General features: G+C 43.1%; 1 protein-coding gene across 1 annotated transcript in view; it reads right to left on the minus strand.

Annotated features, from left to right (window-relative positions):
- The window catches only part of USH2A (usherin), a gene marked incomplete at its 5' end in the record, with an annotated part of 301919 nt that overhangs the window by 102049 nt on the left and 180838 nt on the right, over nucleotides 1-19032 (minus strand). The window contains one exon of the mRNA XM_081124187.1: nucleotides 12627-12806. Coding sequence (XP_080980313.1) covers nucleotides 12627-12806 — 180 coding nt within the window. The remainder of the gene's footprint in view (nucleotides 1-12626; nucleotides 12807-19032) is intronic.

Raw genomic sequence — 19032 nt, forward strand, 5'->3', positions numbered from 1 at the left:
TCCCGGAACAGCTCACTTTTGGAACCTGCACTACGGGCCAGGCTCTTTTAACATAATTATTCCTAATTCTCAGAAATACACTACAGAATGGCAGTGTTAGCTTTCTGTAATATAGATAACTAATCTGAGGCTCGAAGGGGTTCCACATTTTATTTCAAATCTCAAAACTGGTTGCTGGTGGAGAATTTAAACTGGGATTGTGGAAATTCAAAGGCGGTGCCTTTAGTTCTACGCCACAAAACAGCATGTTACAGGGGGTGATTTAGGATAGAAAAGAAACATTATAGTAAATAAACACAAAAGCAAATCATTGATGATATTAAGTGTATTAGTTGCGGGAAAGGTTGGATTCATTTTCTGTCCAAGTCATATTTGTAAATAGCACTTTCCTGGTCTCATTTCTTTGTCACAGCAGGGTCTCCGTCTCCTTGTTGCCCCCAAAGCGTCTCAGGTAGCACTGCCAGTGGAATTTGGCAGTTCTCAGGATTTACTCAACGGCCACAGAAATTCATGATATCAAAACAAACAGGTCTTCACATTAGCAAGAGAGTGATTTTTGCTATTGAACAAAACCTGCAGATGTTACAACATTTGTCTTTGGTCCTTCCCTGACTCCTTTGGGTCTACGTTTCTGAGGGAAACCCCAAAATCTCACCAGCGTTGGACTGGTGTGAGGCTATGTCCATTGGAATTGGTGCAAATATTTGTCAAATGTCTGAAATCCAACTGGCAGGCCTCACCTGGCTGCAGCAACTGTTCTTCATGAAATGAAACACTGCCCCGTGCTCACTAAGAAAGTCCTAATTAGAACAGAAAAGAAGCCAGGGTATCCCGGCTCCGGGGTGTAATAGGAGTGATTTAGGAGCAGGTGTCAGAGGTGGGCCAAGGGCGCCGGAACAGAGGGACACCTCGGAATACTAATTGCTCCTGACCATTTGGAGGAATGGGAGATCCCACTTTGCATTAGCATCCACGTGGCCAAGGCATCGTCCCTGCACCTCCAGGTCTCTGTATGGTTTAAAACGAAATTGTTGCTTAAACTGACCCCGCAACACAGTTTCGGTGCATTTGTTGACCAGGAAACAACAGCCAGACTGACGACGGCCTCTGTTAATTTAGAAACATCCACAGCTCTGAATGATGGCGCTCCTGGCACTCAGAAAATAATAGGAATTTTGAATTTCATCGGATACATTATTGGTTTAACTAGAATACGGCACTGTCACTTTGTCAGGCTAATTAGAGGCCCTGAAGTTGGTGGTCATAATGCCTAGAAGATTTTTTTTTTCTTGTTAAGCCTCCAACCACCAATCAAACTTTATTCTCCTTTCCTTACAGATTTCCTCGATTTAGATGCTCTATCTGAGCTTTTGCTCTTGACATCTGAATTCCTCTTAGTATTCCTAAGAGAATTTCTTACTCTTCCTATTATTTTGAATACCGCCGTTTCCATCCAAATTAGTTTCTAGGCAGCACAGATTAAATTCCTTTTTCCTTTCGAATCTGATTACTTGAGCCCTTTGTGTAAGAATGTATCTTCAATTGGAAAAATAATTTAAAATATATACAACCCAAATATTAGTGGATTAAGTCCACCCCGTTTTTAGTTACAATATTGTTCATTCGCTTCATTTAAAACGATTCTCTGAAGAATTTTCACCGTTGTGAAATTAAAAATAGATATGGTTGGCAAGGTTAATACGCGGTTCTAACAATGAGGAAATTCAAGCTCGGTCAAAGCCACTTTCTTTAGAGCGAAGGCACTAAATACTCCTTTGCTGGATGTGTTTAACAGGAACAATAGTTTAAACAAAGCGGTGAAGATAAACTACCGTGTTTTAGAATTGGACTCTTTCTTACTGACTTTACTGTTCTGGGACAGGATCAGGAGCCAAGTGATTTAGTGATCTTTGGACAACTGAGGAAACTTCAGGGGGGATTGGTTATAAAAGTCATCTCAGGAATGGGACTGGATCTAATCCTCAAGTTGATTAATTACTCAACATATAACTAGAAGATCTTAGCCTTAAAACACTCAGGTTTATCCGCAGGGCATCCCTTACCTCCATAGGCCATTAGTTTTACATTCTCTGTTAGAGAGGGTAAAGCAGTGGCCATCGGCACTAAATGAAAAAAAAAAAACGCTGAATGACTTCCAAGAACTGATTTTGGCTCATGAGTAGTAGAGTTAGAATCGGAATTTGAGAATTAAAAAAAAAAGATGCGCATTTGACCACAATAATAATTAACAATGATGTAATTAAGCTTATGTGAAGAAAACCTGTAATCGGAATATTAGCGGGTAATTTGTTCATGGTAATTTAGCCTCGAAATTGTTACCCAGTTTAGCACTGGTATCAGAAAGTATGTGAGGTTAATACCGAGGAATTTTGTTAGGTTTAGGTTCATGAACCTGGGGGAATTCAGAAGTAGGAAAACAAATGTGTGAATATTAATAACCCTTCTTTAATTGGTATGTAGCACGAATTAGAATGCCTTCTTTGGAAAAAAAAATAGCATAGCAATCGAAACATAGCTTTGCCTAGAAGAAGAGAGCATGGATCACCCCCAATTTCTAAGACTCTTCAGTTAATTTCAGAAATGATTATTGGGTGTACTGAAAAGACTCCTTCTTCACCTTAAAAGTTTAATTCAAATGCTTTAGAAATCAGTAGCACCCAGCCGGCCTGGCTGAGGTTGAGCATCAACCTGAGATCCAGGAGGTCAGGGATCGATTCCCGGTCAGGGCACATGCCTGGGTTGTGGGCTTGATCCCCAGTCGGGGGCGTGCAGGAGGCTCATCAATGTCTCTCTTATCATTGATGTTTCTCTCTCTTTCTCCCCCTCTCTCTGAAATCAATATATACACACTATGTGTGTGTATGTGTGTGTGTATATATATATATATATATATATATATACATACACAATTACTATGCTTCCAGCAATGCCTTCTGTTCTTTGCATGCATGTACCATACTCAATTCTTTTGCGGTAGTTACTAATATTCCTTGCCACAGCTCCCAAACTAGGAGAAATTAAACACCTCCTCCTAAGCCCTATGAAGCCAATCTGGTTGATTTTGGAGTCCATGTTCTTAAATCACTGCAGTTTCAGTGGCTTATGTGCGAGTGCGACTGTATGTGTGTGTGCAGGCGTCACCGATAAACAGAAGACATCTAGAACGCGCCAATTTCACGCATATCATTTTTATCCCGAATACTATTTTTCCCCCTCAAGCAACTTCTAACCTCATAGTTTGGCAGGAAGAATTTGAAAGCGTGATAGATATTTTTTTCCTAAGAAAGGAAGGATTGACCAAAAAGGTCAAAGTTCCCTTTACGTTATCAAGAAGGTTTCGCTGGTCAGAAAGCCGCGTTATGTGAGAAAAATCCAGGTCTCATCCTTTCTGGGAAAATGCCCCGAATCTATTGAAATCTTACAGATTTCAGTGTCGCCAGCCTCCAGTCACCGGGTTCTAAGACAAGCCTGCGTTTGGCCGCAGTCAGAGTCACAGAAATTACCGTACGTTTTATTAAAACCTATTTTTGTCTCTCCTCTCTTTTTTTTTTTTTTTTAATCCCAAACCCTAATTTACTTGCTGTTCCCTTAGGTACAAAGTACACAGTTCATAATTCATTTGATATAAACTGTCAGCTTAGATTCTTGCCTGTCTTTGATAAATGAGAAAAAAAACCCAACGTGTACGTTTCGATCTCCTCGATGCCAGAACTCCCAGGGACAGGCCCCGGCGGTGCTGCTCAAAGACCTTGGTGTTAAATTAAACATCAAGATGACGAAAGGAAACGAGAGGAAAGGGTGGGGAGGGGCGTTTCCAAGACAGAGAGCCAGACGCGGGAGACAGAGGGACGCGGACACCTTTCCTACCACAAGAGCTCCCAGAGAGCAGTTCTGATCCTCAGTTAGCCCCCCTTATATTTAACTCACCCCCACCAGCCTGCTGTTTCCTTACATTTACCTTGAGAAGGCGGTGGTTACAGTCATCAAGGCGAATAAAAATTCAGATGTGTGGGCGCTGGTTTAAGTTTCAGCCTGAACCGTGAGCATACGTGAGATTTGTGCTTATTACGTATCTCGCTTTATATTCTTTAAACAAAGGGTCGAGCCCTGTTTACAGCCCAGCCCCTCTCGGTGTGCACAGGCCTGTCCTTTCCCCGACGGACACCCCCCGAGGCTGGTTATGCAGCTACGAAGCTCCTTTCTGGTTGAACACACTGGCCTCCTTGGACGGCCACTGGTTGACTGAGCTTCACAAATATTGTGTGTGGTTTTTTTTTTACAAACCAAAGGCAGGACCTTCCACCAGCAAAAATGAGCACGACTCGCTTTACCGAGACACCCTCTTCATTGCGGGGGGTGGCCTGGAGCCCAATCGGCCATAAAACGAGGTGTGGCTGTCTAATCATCAAATCAACACGTACACGGTCTGAATTGTTCTCCAGGCAACGAGCACTGTCAGCTGACTTTCTGGAGGAATCTGTGAACTCGTAGAAGGAAAGATCCCAAGTGTGAGGCCAAAGAGCCAGCACCCCGTGGGATCCAATAAAGATGTAACTGCCTGGAGGAGACACATTTCAAAACCCCCTCGGAGGAGGTGCAGGCACAAGACTCTCATTAAAGGGTCTCCCCAGAGGAAGGAGACTCTGGTTTTAGTGACGTGGAGTCCTGATGACAGATGTTCCACGAAGGAACCGAAGAGCGGAGGAAATCTAGCTGACAGCGTCCCTGCAGTAGGGCCGGTGAGCGTCCCTCGGTGCAGAAAACCTCACGCCTGCTGCTTTCTGGAGCCACAGGTGGGACTCCAGCCCTGCGACAGGTGAGCCGGGTATGACCTCCTGTCCCGCTCAGGGAGACTGGGGACACGCTGGCTCTCGTACGTCGGGAAGGACTCTGACCCTGGATATGGAGCTTTGACTGTCAAAGACAAGCGGAGTGTGGGGCCTTGGCTCACCTGTTTTTCTCTCAGTAATTCTGCACCTCAATTCTAAGTGTGGCACACACAGGATCGTACGATGACTTTTCTTTGAAGGCGTTTAAAGATGACCTAGTTGAGCCCTGGCCGGTGTGGCTCAGTTCATTGGGAATCGTCCTGTGTCCTTGGGGGCTGCCAGTTCGATTCCCAATCAGGGCACATGCCTGGGCTGTGGGCTCAGTCCCCAGCAGTGGGCGTGCAAGAGGCAGCCGATGGATGTTACGCTCTCCCATCGATGTTTCTCTCTCTCCCTCTCCCATCCTCTCTGTCTAAAAAATCAATAAAAATATTTAAAAAGAAAGGTGACCTAGTTGAGTGGTTTTCAAACTTGGGTGTGCATCCAGATAACCTGGTGGCATCTAATAAATTATAGGTCACTAGGCCCCTCCCTTTGAATTTCTGGTTCAGTAGATTGAGGATGGGAATCCAGAGTAATTTACACACACACACACACACACACACACACACACACACACACAGTTGTCACATCTATTCTTCATCCAGTTTTTACAGGTCTCTAGAACCCTCTGACTCTGGATGATCTCTAACTCTTTATAGAGATACAAGAATTTTCTCTAAGTCCCTAATGAAAACAGATTTAAAAATATGGACTTTAAGTGCCCGAGATATATTAAGAATTTTTCTCACTTTTACAAAACTTTATACAGACAGGAAAATGCTCATAGAACTTATGCAAGTTGGGCATTGAGTCTATGGTAATAAGGGCAAAGAAAAGAATATTTTTTAAAAACAAAGCAAACATTTCTTTAGGGCACAGTAAGAATTCAAATAAAACTTCCAGTTGCTTTCAAACTGCGGAGCCAGCCAGCGAGACGTGAATTTTTTTTAACCTTAAAGTTCTAGATAAACCTTTCTTCCAAGATAAAAAAACAGAAAGGGGGATTGTACTTATAGGAATTTTCAAATATCAATGGAGCTTAAAGGGATATTACTCTCCAACCCTCTCCCCTGATAAAGTAGGAAGAATGTGACTTAAAAAAAAATTGGGGGGCATCTCCCTCTCCTGCCCCAGGATGCTCTAGAGATGCTCCTTAATTCTGTGTGTGTGTGTGTGTGTGTGCACGTGTGTGTATTTCTATGGAAAACACATGAGAGAGCACATGTGGGAAGCGGGCGGCCCTTTGCTGGAGGCTTGAGCACACTTCACGGTGAACACACTTCAAAGTTCCCTCCGTCTTCTCCAGGGCTCAGAAGTTACCCCCTCTCTAAAGTGTTTTTAGAAACAGGAAGCTCATTGTCAAGACGGTGAATTTGAGGGGTGAGGGAAATTGCCCAAATTATAAACTAGGCACTTATCTTTCTCTTTGGCTTATGCAATGTGATTTGACACACACGCAGAGCAGGGTAAACGACCCATTGTAAGGAAGCGAAGGAAAGATTTTTCATAAAGGGTCATAGTTATAAACACGTTAGTTCTATTCCGGTAACAGACTTGGGAGAAAAGCGTGGGTTATACGCTACATGGCCTGGTGTGTGCTTTCAAATTTACACTATTTTATTAAGAACTTAAAAGCTTTCCACTCACTGAATCCATCTACCTTATTACTTCAAACAGGTTGATTTTTTCCAGGGGGAAAATAACATGAGTAAAACATGATGCACAACTATCTAAAGATTCGAATGAACTGGATGCGAGATAAATTGTGGAGCTTTTGATATACGGAAGGTGGAGTGAACCATCTGTTTATGTGCCAGAACGTTGCTTCAAGGAATTGTAGTCCTCGCTGTCCTGTGTCTTAATTGTGTCTTTTACATTCTACAGGGCAGTTAAGTTCATCTTGCCTTCCACCCTCAGAATCAGGCATTGCACCATCTTAGCCTGTTATGTGCCTATTTCAATCTCCAACCTACAGCTTATTGTCTGTAATTTCCATTCCTTTGCACTCTTCTCATTTTTAAGATACCTTGTGGCCACGTGCACATGGGCGATGCAACTTCCATCTTGCAAATAAATCAGAGTGGATTCAGAGAGGCTGACAGGCGGAAAACACACCCTGATGGGATCTATATCTGCACAATGCAGGCAAACTTTTACAGTTTGGAGAACTATTAATTTCATAAAACAACAAAAAAATAGCATCATGACATTGTAAAAAATAAATGGATTTTAAAAGGCTCTCAGTATAAGTGACTGAGAAAAACACAAGACAGAATGGAGTTTGTATTTGTAATTCTTACATACTTTTAAATTTGAGGTCTGTCTATCCCTGCTTTTTGAGCTCCTAACTGCTCCTAATTCTCTTCGAGGCCCTGTCATAAAATGATACCAGTCCTCCCCATGGCTGGTCCACAGGGCTACCACTGTCCCCATCGCTTAGGTCTAAGAAAGGGCTTATATAGAGGCTTCATACATAGGCACGATTGATCGATCATTGGCCACTGGCAACTGAACTTGATCACAAGTTCCTTTCCCCTCCCAGAAGGTCGCAAGGGAGAGACTCAAAGTTCTGACCTACTAATCATCTGGCTGGTTCTGCTGCGACCGGCCCCCATCCTCAGGTGCCTTCCAAAAACCACCCGGTTAACCTGAAAGCCACCGTCCGGATCTCAGCACTTAGAAAATCCCAAGGAGCTCCATGTCAGAAACGGAGATCAGGATCCCGCATGCGTTTCTTATTATAAATCACAATCTCACAAGGGGCCATACAAGAGTCTTAGTAGAAAAACAGAATAAAGGCACCAACAGACACCAAATGTTGGCCAAGACAGGGACTGCGCTGAGCACCTGACCCGGACTGTGCTGTTTAATCCTGGATCAGGCAGGAATGATCATCAGGCCTACTTTATGGAGGAACACACGGAGGCTCAGCTCTATTTGTGGATTTCCCATAATTAGTCAGTGAGGGAAAGCAATGGCATCAAAACCAGGTTTGTAGGACCCCAGGGTCTACCCTTTTACAATGTGCCTGCGCGTGAATCCCAAATGGATTTCACGAGTTTTCCATCAGTGTTTTAGCTGGGGAGGGCGGTCAGGGAGAGACAAAAGCAAATTCCCAAACTAACCACTCGCAAAATAGGGAAAGGGATCTTACCTTTCCCTATTTTGTATTTCCCAATCACACACTTTTGAGAAAGAAACACGTTCCCAAGCTTAGTATTTTTACCAAGTTTGTGGATTTCAGGAATTGCCATCCATTGGAAGCTATAAATGACAAATTATTCAGTGTCACAGAAAACTGGATTAAGTTCACCAACTAAAGAGGCCCCGGGTTCCTTTCCCTGTTACTGGAAAGCAGGTCAGGAAAATAAAGAGAAATAGGATAAAATGATTCCTTTTGGGGGGGAAAAAAAAATAGAAAACTTTCATAGAAAATCAGTTTCCAGCTCATCGGTATGGGGTTTGTCACTAATCATTTTAAACTATGCCCTTTTATGCAGCTTCTGTCTCGCTCAGCTTTCTGAGTGGTTCTTTGATGTAACAAAGACAGTTCCAGACAAGATCTCGGTTCGGCTGGAGAAAAAAAGAAGTTCAGGTCTGGAGGCAACACTCAGCGTGTTTAAAATTTATATGCCCTGTAATGCCTTTGTTCTGAACTTGAAGATCCTGCAAAACTTCGAAGCCCCTTTGCCTTCCCCCTCTGAGCTCATTTGTTCTCTGTTTGCTTTCTGGATGCACCCGGGACCTGAACGGGGGGCTCCATCGCTTAACGACATGCGGAGTCATGGCCGACCCTTTCTGATCAATTGCCAATCCATACAGGTTTGACTGATAAAAGAGCCAATTAGATTTAAGCAAATTAAGGGACATCACCAATGTCAACCACTTATTAGGCTGAACGCTGAATTCCGCGCATACCAAACACTAATGCGCCGGGCCCCCATTAAGGCTTGAAATCCTAACCCCATTAGTAACTCCGGACCCGGAGGGGGTCGAGGTCACAGGAAAGTTTCATATTTATGGATTAACATTTGGATTCCGTTTTTATTTTTTTCATTCTTTCCCTGGAACTCTTGAACCTGCGTTATAATGCTCCCCGAGAGCTCCAGTTAAGTGTATCCTTCCTTTCTAAGAGGATCTTAGTGCTAAATGGGAACATAATGTTCTTCCAAACAATCTAAAAACACAGTTATTGTAGAAACACGAAAACCTGAGTACACAGATGTGGGGAAGGATATACCATATAACTGGAACGAAAACGACTCCTCCAGTTGACCAAATAACACTTCAAATGAATTTTTAAAATAAAAAAGTGTGTGCTATTTGAGATTTGCCGCTACATGGGTACTGAGCGATTAGTTTCCTGATTTTACTTGCCTTAATTTCCATCTTTAAAATAACTTGTGTTTATCATATTGTTTAATCACATTTCTCTTTTTTTTTCCAGGAGGTCAAAGTTAGTTTCATTTTTTTCTATAAAATCAGTTTTATTAAACAATAACAACAATGACACAGCAAGATCTGATGGAATCAACTAGGCTTTGAAATTAGATATTGTGGGACATCAGCTTTTAAAAAAAACAAAAACTCTGGCTTTCTTGGGGTACAACTGGTATACAAAAACCAGCACATTAAGCATATTTCTCATTAGAAAAATACCAAAAGCTATTATCAATTAAGATGTTTTGTAACAGAGGTGACAGACCAGGGTAAAATGTTTTGGACCATGACCCTTTATCTCCCCTTTTCTAAATTCCTGTATAAACCAAGGTCTGTTCATCCGCTGTTGGGAAGGACTCATGGAGAGATCAGTTGGTGCCATCTGAGAGCATTTCTCACCTTCAACACCCCCACCTGCCCTCCTTACAGCCCTGTCCCCTAACATCTGATGGCGACAGCAGTCCCCCACTGGACAACGGTGCCCAGAGCTGGTCACGTTTTCCACAGCCTGATAAATACAAGGTCGCTCAGGGAGCGGCCGAGGCCTGGGCAGGCCTGAGCGATGACAATCTTCCAATCTAAAACTGGAAATTGAGCTATCGCCACCGATTTATTTATTCATTCACTCCCTGACTGTCCATCACACACAGACCAGGGGTCAGGGTTGGTCCAGGTCCTGAAGATACCTTCTACTATTATGTTTTAAACTGTACTGAGTAGAAAACGTAGTTAAGAGTATTATCGTTACGACTCTCGCATAATCCAACATAGGAAGACAGTAGGAATTCAGCATCACCATAAGAGACCTAATACTGAAATCAAGGAAATGCTAATAATGATAACAGCCCGAAAGTAATGAAAAATAAATAGCACATAGAGCCTTCTCTGCCCATAAGCTAGCTCGCTTCTGTGCCTTTCGGTTCATTTATGATTCATTTTGGGATGAAGCACAGTTCGCTGGACAAAGGCACGGAAGATTTCTTTAATAACTCTCAGTACTAATTTAATTCTACTTAAACACACATATTCCCGTGAATGCCACATGCTTTTCAGCATGATCTTATGTGTAAATCAGGATAATATGTTTTCAGGTCATTAAGTAGAAGGAAGCATGAACTAAAACCTATTTAATCAATGAGGTGTCACCTTTAAACTGCCACAAGGTCATAAAAAAGATAATTCCAGAGCTATAAGTTCCCTAATTGTAATCAACAACAATCTAATAATGGGGAAAAAAAAAAAGTACATCCTAATGGCAGCCATAAACTTGAGCACATCCCTGTCTTTGAAGATACTTTGCTTCCTTTCTTGGTGAAGAGCCACCTCTGAAATTCTGGATTTCTGAGATGTAAGGTAGGCGCTGCATTGTGCCCAGGGCACCCACAGGGCAGAGGTGAGCTAAGCCTCAGCAGCTCACTTCTATGCCACCCTGGACAGTATTTCAGTGTCTTCCTGGGTTCATATTAGCTCTTCTACTAACCCAGACAGATATAGTCACACAGTGTGCACGAAGTCAGCAAGAGGAGCCTGCTACGTTTAACTGAATTCTGTATTTATGTGCGTGTGTGTGTACATATATAGTATCCCCCCAAAAGGTATACACACACTTTGAATAATTATAAAGGCAGTGTTTATTAAAATATACTTTATTTTCAAAATTGAGCTGTTAGCTGTTAAAGTGTGTATACATTTTTGGGGACCACACACACATATATACACACGTACACGCATATAAATATTAGACCATAATTCTCAGAACCATAAACAATTCATTAAGTTAGCCCTGTTTTATAAATGCGACCTGAATGGATGTAAATGACAAACTACCGAAATCTGTGTAGATGCCATAGAATGAAGATAGAACTCATTAAATATTCCACATACCCTGTTAAAAAGATGTTACTACGTAACTGCAAAAAAATCTCCATTGCAGCACTAACTACCCTCCAATGCCGAACTGTGAACAAAGGGTATTCTTGTGTCCTACGGAGTCATCACAGCCTTCTGTCCTTTCCAGCACGCTGGGTTAGAGTTGGAAACGGAAGATATAAATACCCAAGGTTCCTTTTTTTTTTTTAATTTGGTCTCAATTCTTAATCACCTATCGAACGCCAATTCCATTTTTATTATGGGCTCCGGGCCTATCTGAGCCGATCAGCCCCATCTCTCTCCTGCATTTTCCTTAAACAACGTGCTTTCCAGGGCTCGGGTGGACGTCCATCCATCAAGTCCATCGTGTCATAAAAGGGAGGCAACAGTGAGCCGCTTCTACGCTACAGCAGGGGGGCGATGCATCGCTCCTAGGGGCTCCGCACGGCTTCCCGGTGACCCCACTGTCCTGCAGCGGCGAGGCCCGGCTGGCTTTTACACTCACCGCGACGGGAGGGGTCTCCAGCCCCGCAGAGTCCTGTTAACAAGACAGTGACGCTCTCCCTCTGTCCAGAACACATCGGTTCCCAGAGCCGGGCGGCAAGGCAGATGCTGGGTGGCCTGAGGTCCTTTCCTTTGGTATTTTCACAGGACATGCAACCCTGAACATCCAACTCAAAGTCACACTCGTACTCCTCTGGGACACGCTGTCTATCCTAAGGCTCTACATGTGAGCGTAAGAAGGATTTCCCTTTCGAGTCATTAAGTCCCAGGAATAGTTAAAACAGTGGAATCCACTGCGCATCAAAATAACTCTAAGTTAGGTCCTTTTTTTATAAAAACAGTTAAAATAAAAACATCCAGATGGTATCACATTTCACACGCATGCAAGTGACAATACTGAACGCTAATCACTAAGACGTGGAATCTAAAGGTGTTTTTCAAGGGTGTGAGTAGGGTTTTCCTACCTTATTACCTACACACCGTGTGTTTGTGCCGAATGGAAAAGGTTTGGATATACAACTAGATTCGTTCTTCAAAAAACCAGGGACAAGAACCACTCGTGTTAGAAAATTAAAGCTCCAATTAAAAAATATAAATTTTGAATCTTAAATGAAGTCTCAACCAAAAAAGCATGTTGTAACCTTTTTAACACGAAGAAAGCGAGAAATGTGCATCTGTGTGTGTGTGTGCGCGTGTATGTACCTACACACACCTACACACGTGGAGTCAGGGGAAAGCAGTCTCAACGAAACGATAAAATAATATTAATACCAGGGTCTCAATAAAACAAAACAAAACCAACCAAACCGACCAGTAGTACGAGCGAGGCCTAAGTTCTAAAAGAAAGCGAATTCTAGCGGTAAACGAGGTGATCAGTAGACCGAGATAAACCTCGAGAGCCAGCGGGGCTCACAGACTCACCCCCTGGTGGCATTGCAATGCTGGTGGGGTCACTTGTCAAGCTGCCTCGGGGATGGGAAGCATCCACATGTACAGTGTAGTTAGTGAAAGGGACCAGCCCATCGACGGGCACCCAGACATGGGTCTCTTCGCCATGGTACACGACATGGGTGCCATTCAGAAGAGTGTAGTTATTACCTGCTGAATAAAAAAGAAATGTATTAAAATTAGTACGTATTGAAGGATTCCCTCCTGCTATCATCTAACCTTTTCTCGGGCTCCTGAATCCCAGCACTAAATATAACTGCACCAGCCCCGCCATAGGAGGCACCACACGTGCCTTCTTTCATTTCACTATCCTGGTAACAAAATGTTACCTGGGATAATAGTATGTTTTCCAATTCACTCATCACAGGGATTACAATAACGGGGCTGACATTCTAAGATAGTATAAACCACGTCACAGGTATCATGCACATAAGTCAAAATACCGCGCTGACATATAAATTAATCATTTGGTGAATTATTTACAGGGTTTCTCAAATACTTGAATTTTCTGTGAGTTGCAGACTGGGAGGAAATCACACTCTTTCCCACCAAACAGAATGGTTCTGGGTAGAAATAGTGTAGTCAAATGTATTTGTCGTAAATTTTCTTTATCATTGGTTGGTAATTTCTGCTCAGTGTGCTTGAGAGGTGAGTTGACTGCTTTTTATCTAATGCCCGATTAAGTCAGAACTAGTCAGAATATCCTGAAAAGCCACTGGGGCTGGGAAGTCATAGGTGTCCACCTTGATCTGAAGATCGATGTCTTAGCTCTCTGGGAAAATGCAGAGGCTGCCTGGCTGTGTGAAAGAATCACTTTCCACGGACCCTCCCCAGGTCCCACCACCTCCACCCTTCCAAAGCTCCTGCAAACCCATTTCCAAATCTCCGCGTGTCAAAGACACAGCAGCATCCTGTTGCCTGACAACATGTTTTATCTCTTCCATGTAGCTGGGTTACGTTCAAGGTCACAAACAGTGAGAAATTAGACTTAAAATTAGCACAGGGCCCAGTCCAAAAAGCGTATTGTGACATTTATTTCACTTTCTATGTTAGACGCTTTCCTGAAAAGTTTACGAGGCAAATTTTTCAAAATATTGCTTAATTTTAGTAAAATTTAGTTATAATTACTCTTAAAACACACACACACACAAACCATTAAGAACAGTAATATTTACTAAAAATAGCCTTTCTTTGCCAAATCGTACATTATATTTACCTTTAATCTTCCCCAAAGGGAATAAATGGTGCTTATGAGCTAAAACACGAAATAATATTTCCTGTTCATTTTTAGTGAAACAGGGTAAAGACATATTCACAGCTCATTAGTGGTTTTAAGGTCCTAAAATGGAAATCGACAATTCACAGCTACATATGCATCACATACATTAGCAAGACGTCCCGAAACCTGCCCAGGAGCCTTGGATAGTTTCACGACAAGACACTTCCAAGTTGTGCCGTATTTATCAGCTCTCATAGGTTCTTTACAACTAGTCGACTTTCTCTGGCCAAAGATTACTGAGCTCCAGCTGCAGGCAGGGAGGAGACTTTGCTAGGTGCTTAGAACAGTATTTGCAAAATGCACAAGACAGTTCCCGCGTTCGAGAAACCTGGTTAAGGTGGAGAGTGAATCACTTCTAACCACTGTCTAAGAAAATTACATTGACCACATCCGAAGACCTCCTTAGGTTCCCACAACGTCCGGCCCGGCGGAACCCTGCTCCCTTACAGCCGAGACCACTGCTCTTGTCACAGGCCCAGCTGCAAAATTTCAAAAAGTCAGCCTTCTCCTGCAGGACGGGGGCAGGAGCTCAATTGCTTCCGAAGCAGTGTAACTGTGCACATCTTTCAAAGGATTGAAAATCGCAAAACAATAATGAAAATCCTAAAATTAAGCCAGGAGAATACAATTTTACACATTTCGAGCTAGGCGCCAATGTAACATCAGTGAGTTCATACCTATGCTTAGCGTACTGGTGAGTTTTCTCCCCCTTGAATTTTGTTGGGCTTTTTAGAAATATGTTTTTATTGATTTTTTAGAGAGCGAAGGAGAGAACATCAATTTGCTGACTCATGTACGCCCCCTACTGGGGACTGTGCCTGTAACTGGGGCACACGCCCTGCCTGGGAATCGAACCAGCGACCTCTCAGCGCCCAGGTTGACACTCAACCAACTGAGCCACACAGGCTGGGTGCATTTTGTTGAGTTTCTAGCTGTAAAACAAGCACTGTTGCCAGCTTTGAAAATGGCAGAGCGGGGGAAAATATATTAAGTAGCACTTTATTCTTAGTTTCCCAGATAACATTAATACGTGGTAATTATACAATTAGTTGTAACATTAAGTTCTAGTTATAGAACAATGATTACTCAGTAATTATAAGAAGTATATAATTACTCAATAATTATGAGAAGTATGCAATTATATAAACCATTTTGTTCAGCTCAAAAAAAAAAAAAAAAAGAGCTTGTACATCTCCGGGAGCCACGCAGCTGAAGGAGTGTGACACACGGCTCAACTCACAGACCCAGGGCCACTGATGGGATTTCAACCCTCCAGGGAGCTCAAGGCTCCAGATTCAAAACCAAAACAGGATCCACAGGTTTTCGGAGCTTCCTCCAGCTCATTCTTCCTGCCCTCTTTTGAACTTTTCTAATTTGAGCTCCTGGATACTGGGGGAAATTCTTCAAGTGGAAGTCCTCTGACCCCTCTCATGAGACCGTGTGCTTTTCCACTTTTCACCGCCTACACTCTGTCTTCAGTGGGCTGGAAAATGCAGTCCCGGTTGGTTCAGGCTCAAGAATCAAGCTGGAAAATGCTCAAGCGATAAGCATCCCTATCGCAGGGGAGCATTCCTGTCTGGCTGGCCTCAGCGCGGCCCTATTTGTGAGTATAAGTGGGTGGCGTGGGCCTGTTTAAGCCTCTGTGTTCTGGAACCACAGGTCCCCATCACCCGCCCCCAAGACCTGGGAGTTGGAGGTGGACCTCCTCTCTTGCACCCTCTTTGGCGATGCCCTGCGTCACTGGGCTCTGGCCGAGGACTGCACCTCACTCTTTGCAGAAGGGCTCAGGTGTCCCAGGGCTCAGCTACATCAAGGTCGCCTGGGAATTCTTACCAAGCATTTACATCCCTGAGTTCCACCCAGAGCTGCTGAGCGAGAATATCAAAGGGCCGGGCCCAGAAATCATCTGGTGACTCTTTTTTTCTGCAGAAAGAACTACTGATTTTAGGGTTATTTCATCTATGTTCAAGCTGGTCTTTCTCTCTTAATTTTATTTTTCAGTTACAGTGCAGATCCAACATTCTTTTGTATTAGTGCCAGGTGTACAGCATAGAGTCGAGGCGATCACATACTTCACAAAGTGTCCCTGCCAATATTTCAGGCACCACCCAGCGCCATGCATAGTTATTACGATATCGGGGACCATATTTCCCTGTGCTTTGCTTTATATGCCCGGGACTATTTTGTAACTTAATTCTAATCCCCTGACCCTTTTTTACTCAGCCTTCCTACCCCCTTCCCCTCCGACACCCCTCAGCCTGATCTCTGTGTCTATGAGTCTGTTTCTATTTTGTTTCTTCTAAGCTGGTCTTAAAGCAATAATCAAAATGTATATACTTTGCCTCCAAAGACATTCGCTCACATCTGGCATCCTTACTGACACCTTTAGATTCTTGCTTTGGGCTAGAAAATGTTTATTCTATTAGTCAAATCATGCAACTTCAGATAATACAGAAAGCCAACTCAAACCTCAGGCCTACCTTTAAAAGACCACAAAACCCAGCGCCCTTGCTTTGTAAGAAATGTTTAATAGGCATGACAAGGATTTTTAAAATGAGTGGTGGTTATTGCGTACCTGACAACCAGTCACTCTGGGATTTCTGATTTAAATCTCTCTCCTCCCTCCTTGGAAGGAAGATGGACGAGAGAGAAAGATTGTATGTTGGCCGATGTCATGCGTCATGGGGAAAAACACATTTTGGAGAGGCCATGTAAAAACTGTAAATAAACTAGATGCTGTTTCAGGATCCTCCGCATTCTAAAGACTTTTCGGAAAGGTTAATCCATGCATTCCTACTTTTCCGTTGTATAGTGAATTTTAATAAGTGTTGAAAGAAACAACCAAAATAAACCTCCCGTCCTATAGATTTCAAAGAACTTTTCCTTCAGCTTCAAATACGAGGCCTCATGGAAACGGTAAAAACATCAGCGCCCGTTCTCAAGGAGGAAACCTTACTGCTAAGGGTCTCATTGGCCGCACAGCGGCCTGTCTTCTGTACTATTATTTTTTAAAGCAGAAATCAGCATAAGGAGCTATTTTCCCAGGTATGATGCAGGGATGCGTAAATGACGGCCGTCCCGCGAGTGTCATCTTGTTGGGCTCTCTGGATTGAAGGGACATAAGAGGGTGGGCTCCCCCATTCTTGTTATAATCACTGTCCCGAGAATCTTAATGCGCCATAGATTCCATAATTTTTTTTTCCCTCTGTGCTGGGCCGCTCTGACCTTTTCAATATTCTATAATTTGACTGGCTGGCCACCCCGGCCCTGTCCCTTTTTACAGCCTTATTAACTCGCGGGAAGGCCGCGGGCCGCGGGGCCCACCGAGTGCGCAGCCCCGCAAAGGGCAGCGGGGCCCTGCTCGCTGCGGGCGCCCACGGAGGCCTGCGCGCCGGGCATTATTCATGCGACACAGACCGTAACAAGTAGGGAAAATGGCACAACACGAGTCCCGTCTCGTGACAAGGATGGTGATGAGAAATGACAGCGAACAAACCACACTGATTCTTGTTACCGTGTGAAGATTTTACGTGTCAGACCCGGTCCCGCCTGGAGCTCGCCTTTTTCTGAATCCAATTACACCTGCGGGCAGAAGCCGCACCGACTCATTTCCCCCCCTCCTCGCCGCACAGAACCGCAGCCAGGCTGCTCCTGCACGAGGTCTCAGTTGTCGTCTTGTTGGGCTCCAGGTCCCTATCACAAAATGCTGCCGATACTAAAATCAAAAGACATCAAATGGCAGCAGAGGCCTTTAATGCGAGCTGCGAATTCTAGATCGCCTTAGACAGCCATTCGTATTTAAGTTATTCTTATTTATTCTAAGGATAGCATTTCTAATTCTCTCTCTCTCTCTGGTAGAGATACAGCAAAGGTGCTGGCTATTTGTTTAAGTTAATATACAGTTAAAGAGACCTATTCCTAGCCTTACATTTCTGTCCGTGTAGAAAATATGACAGATATATACCTGCACAGCTTCCTTCCCCGCAGAGCATTTTGAAAGAGAGAGAAATGAGTAACCTGTGAACCACTTAGGGCTCCGAGAAGGACACTGCTCTATTAATGCATCGTATTTCTTACCATTATTGCAATTACTCTAATGTGGTTTTTAATTAGTTGTCATCTAGTAAAAGCTGCACTTTTTTTTTTTTTTTTAATTCCTCTTTAAAGTGGTTATCATGCTAGAATGACAATTGCAATTCAGGGGGATGAATACATCGAATATTTCACCAACTCAACAAAAGTTGCTTTAGAAACGTTTGCCCCGAGCCTGAGTTTGTGCAGGACCAGGGGCAGTTTCATAGATGCTGGGGGTCTTATGGTTTTGTTCTGATTTTTTAAAAGATGTGTGAACCAGAACATCCTGAATGTGGCAAAATTACCCTTCTAAAATTTTATTTTATTTTTTTAAATATGGTTTTATTGAGAGAGAGAGAGGAAGGGACAGGGAGAGAAAGAAACAAGTCAATGGCTAAATTAAGGCTCAAATACTGGCAGAAAGAGGCAAAGGCCGTGTGAACATAGCCTTAGGATTTATTAAGAAAATAACCAGACACATGTACCAAATACCACCTATTCCATAAGAAAATGAATTACAGGAAAGGTTTCATTGTGCCTATGCAAAAATTTGGCTGAAGAACCAAGAACAGGTGGCTAGAGTCAGAGGCAAGAGAACTATAATGTGGCACCAGGAGTCCCAAATAAGCATTCGGTTCGTGAAGGATCATAGGATTACATATGTGTCTGTAAAGCAAAGAGAGTTTGATATATAGATATTGGCCTCTTGAGCATCGACTTAAGTCAACTTTGCTCTTTAATTTAAACTTGAACTGCTTTCTCCTTCCAATTCCCAGCCTGCATAATTATAGAAATACAAGAGCCAGCTTGTGTCCTTTCAAATGCATTTTACTCACCTTAACTATTCTCTTATTGTTAACCTAGACCAGTTAGTGTGGTTCACTGTAAAATAAACGTGTGAAAACAGGAATCATCAGAGTCCTGTGAAATAGCTAATCACGTACCTGATGCAGCCTAAATTTGCAGTGTAGAGCCACTAATCTTATACACTTTTTAAAAAGTAAAGTTATTTTAAAACTCTTTTCA

Source organism: Miniopterus schreibersii (assembly GCF_964146895.1).
Source record: "Miniopterus schreibersii genome assembly, chromosome: 21".
NCBI classification, from domain to species: Eukaryota; Metazoa; Chordata; class Mammalia; order Chiroptera; family Miniopteridae; genus Miniopterus; species Miniopterus schreibersii.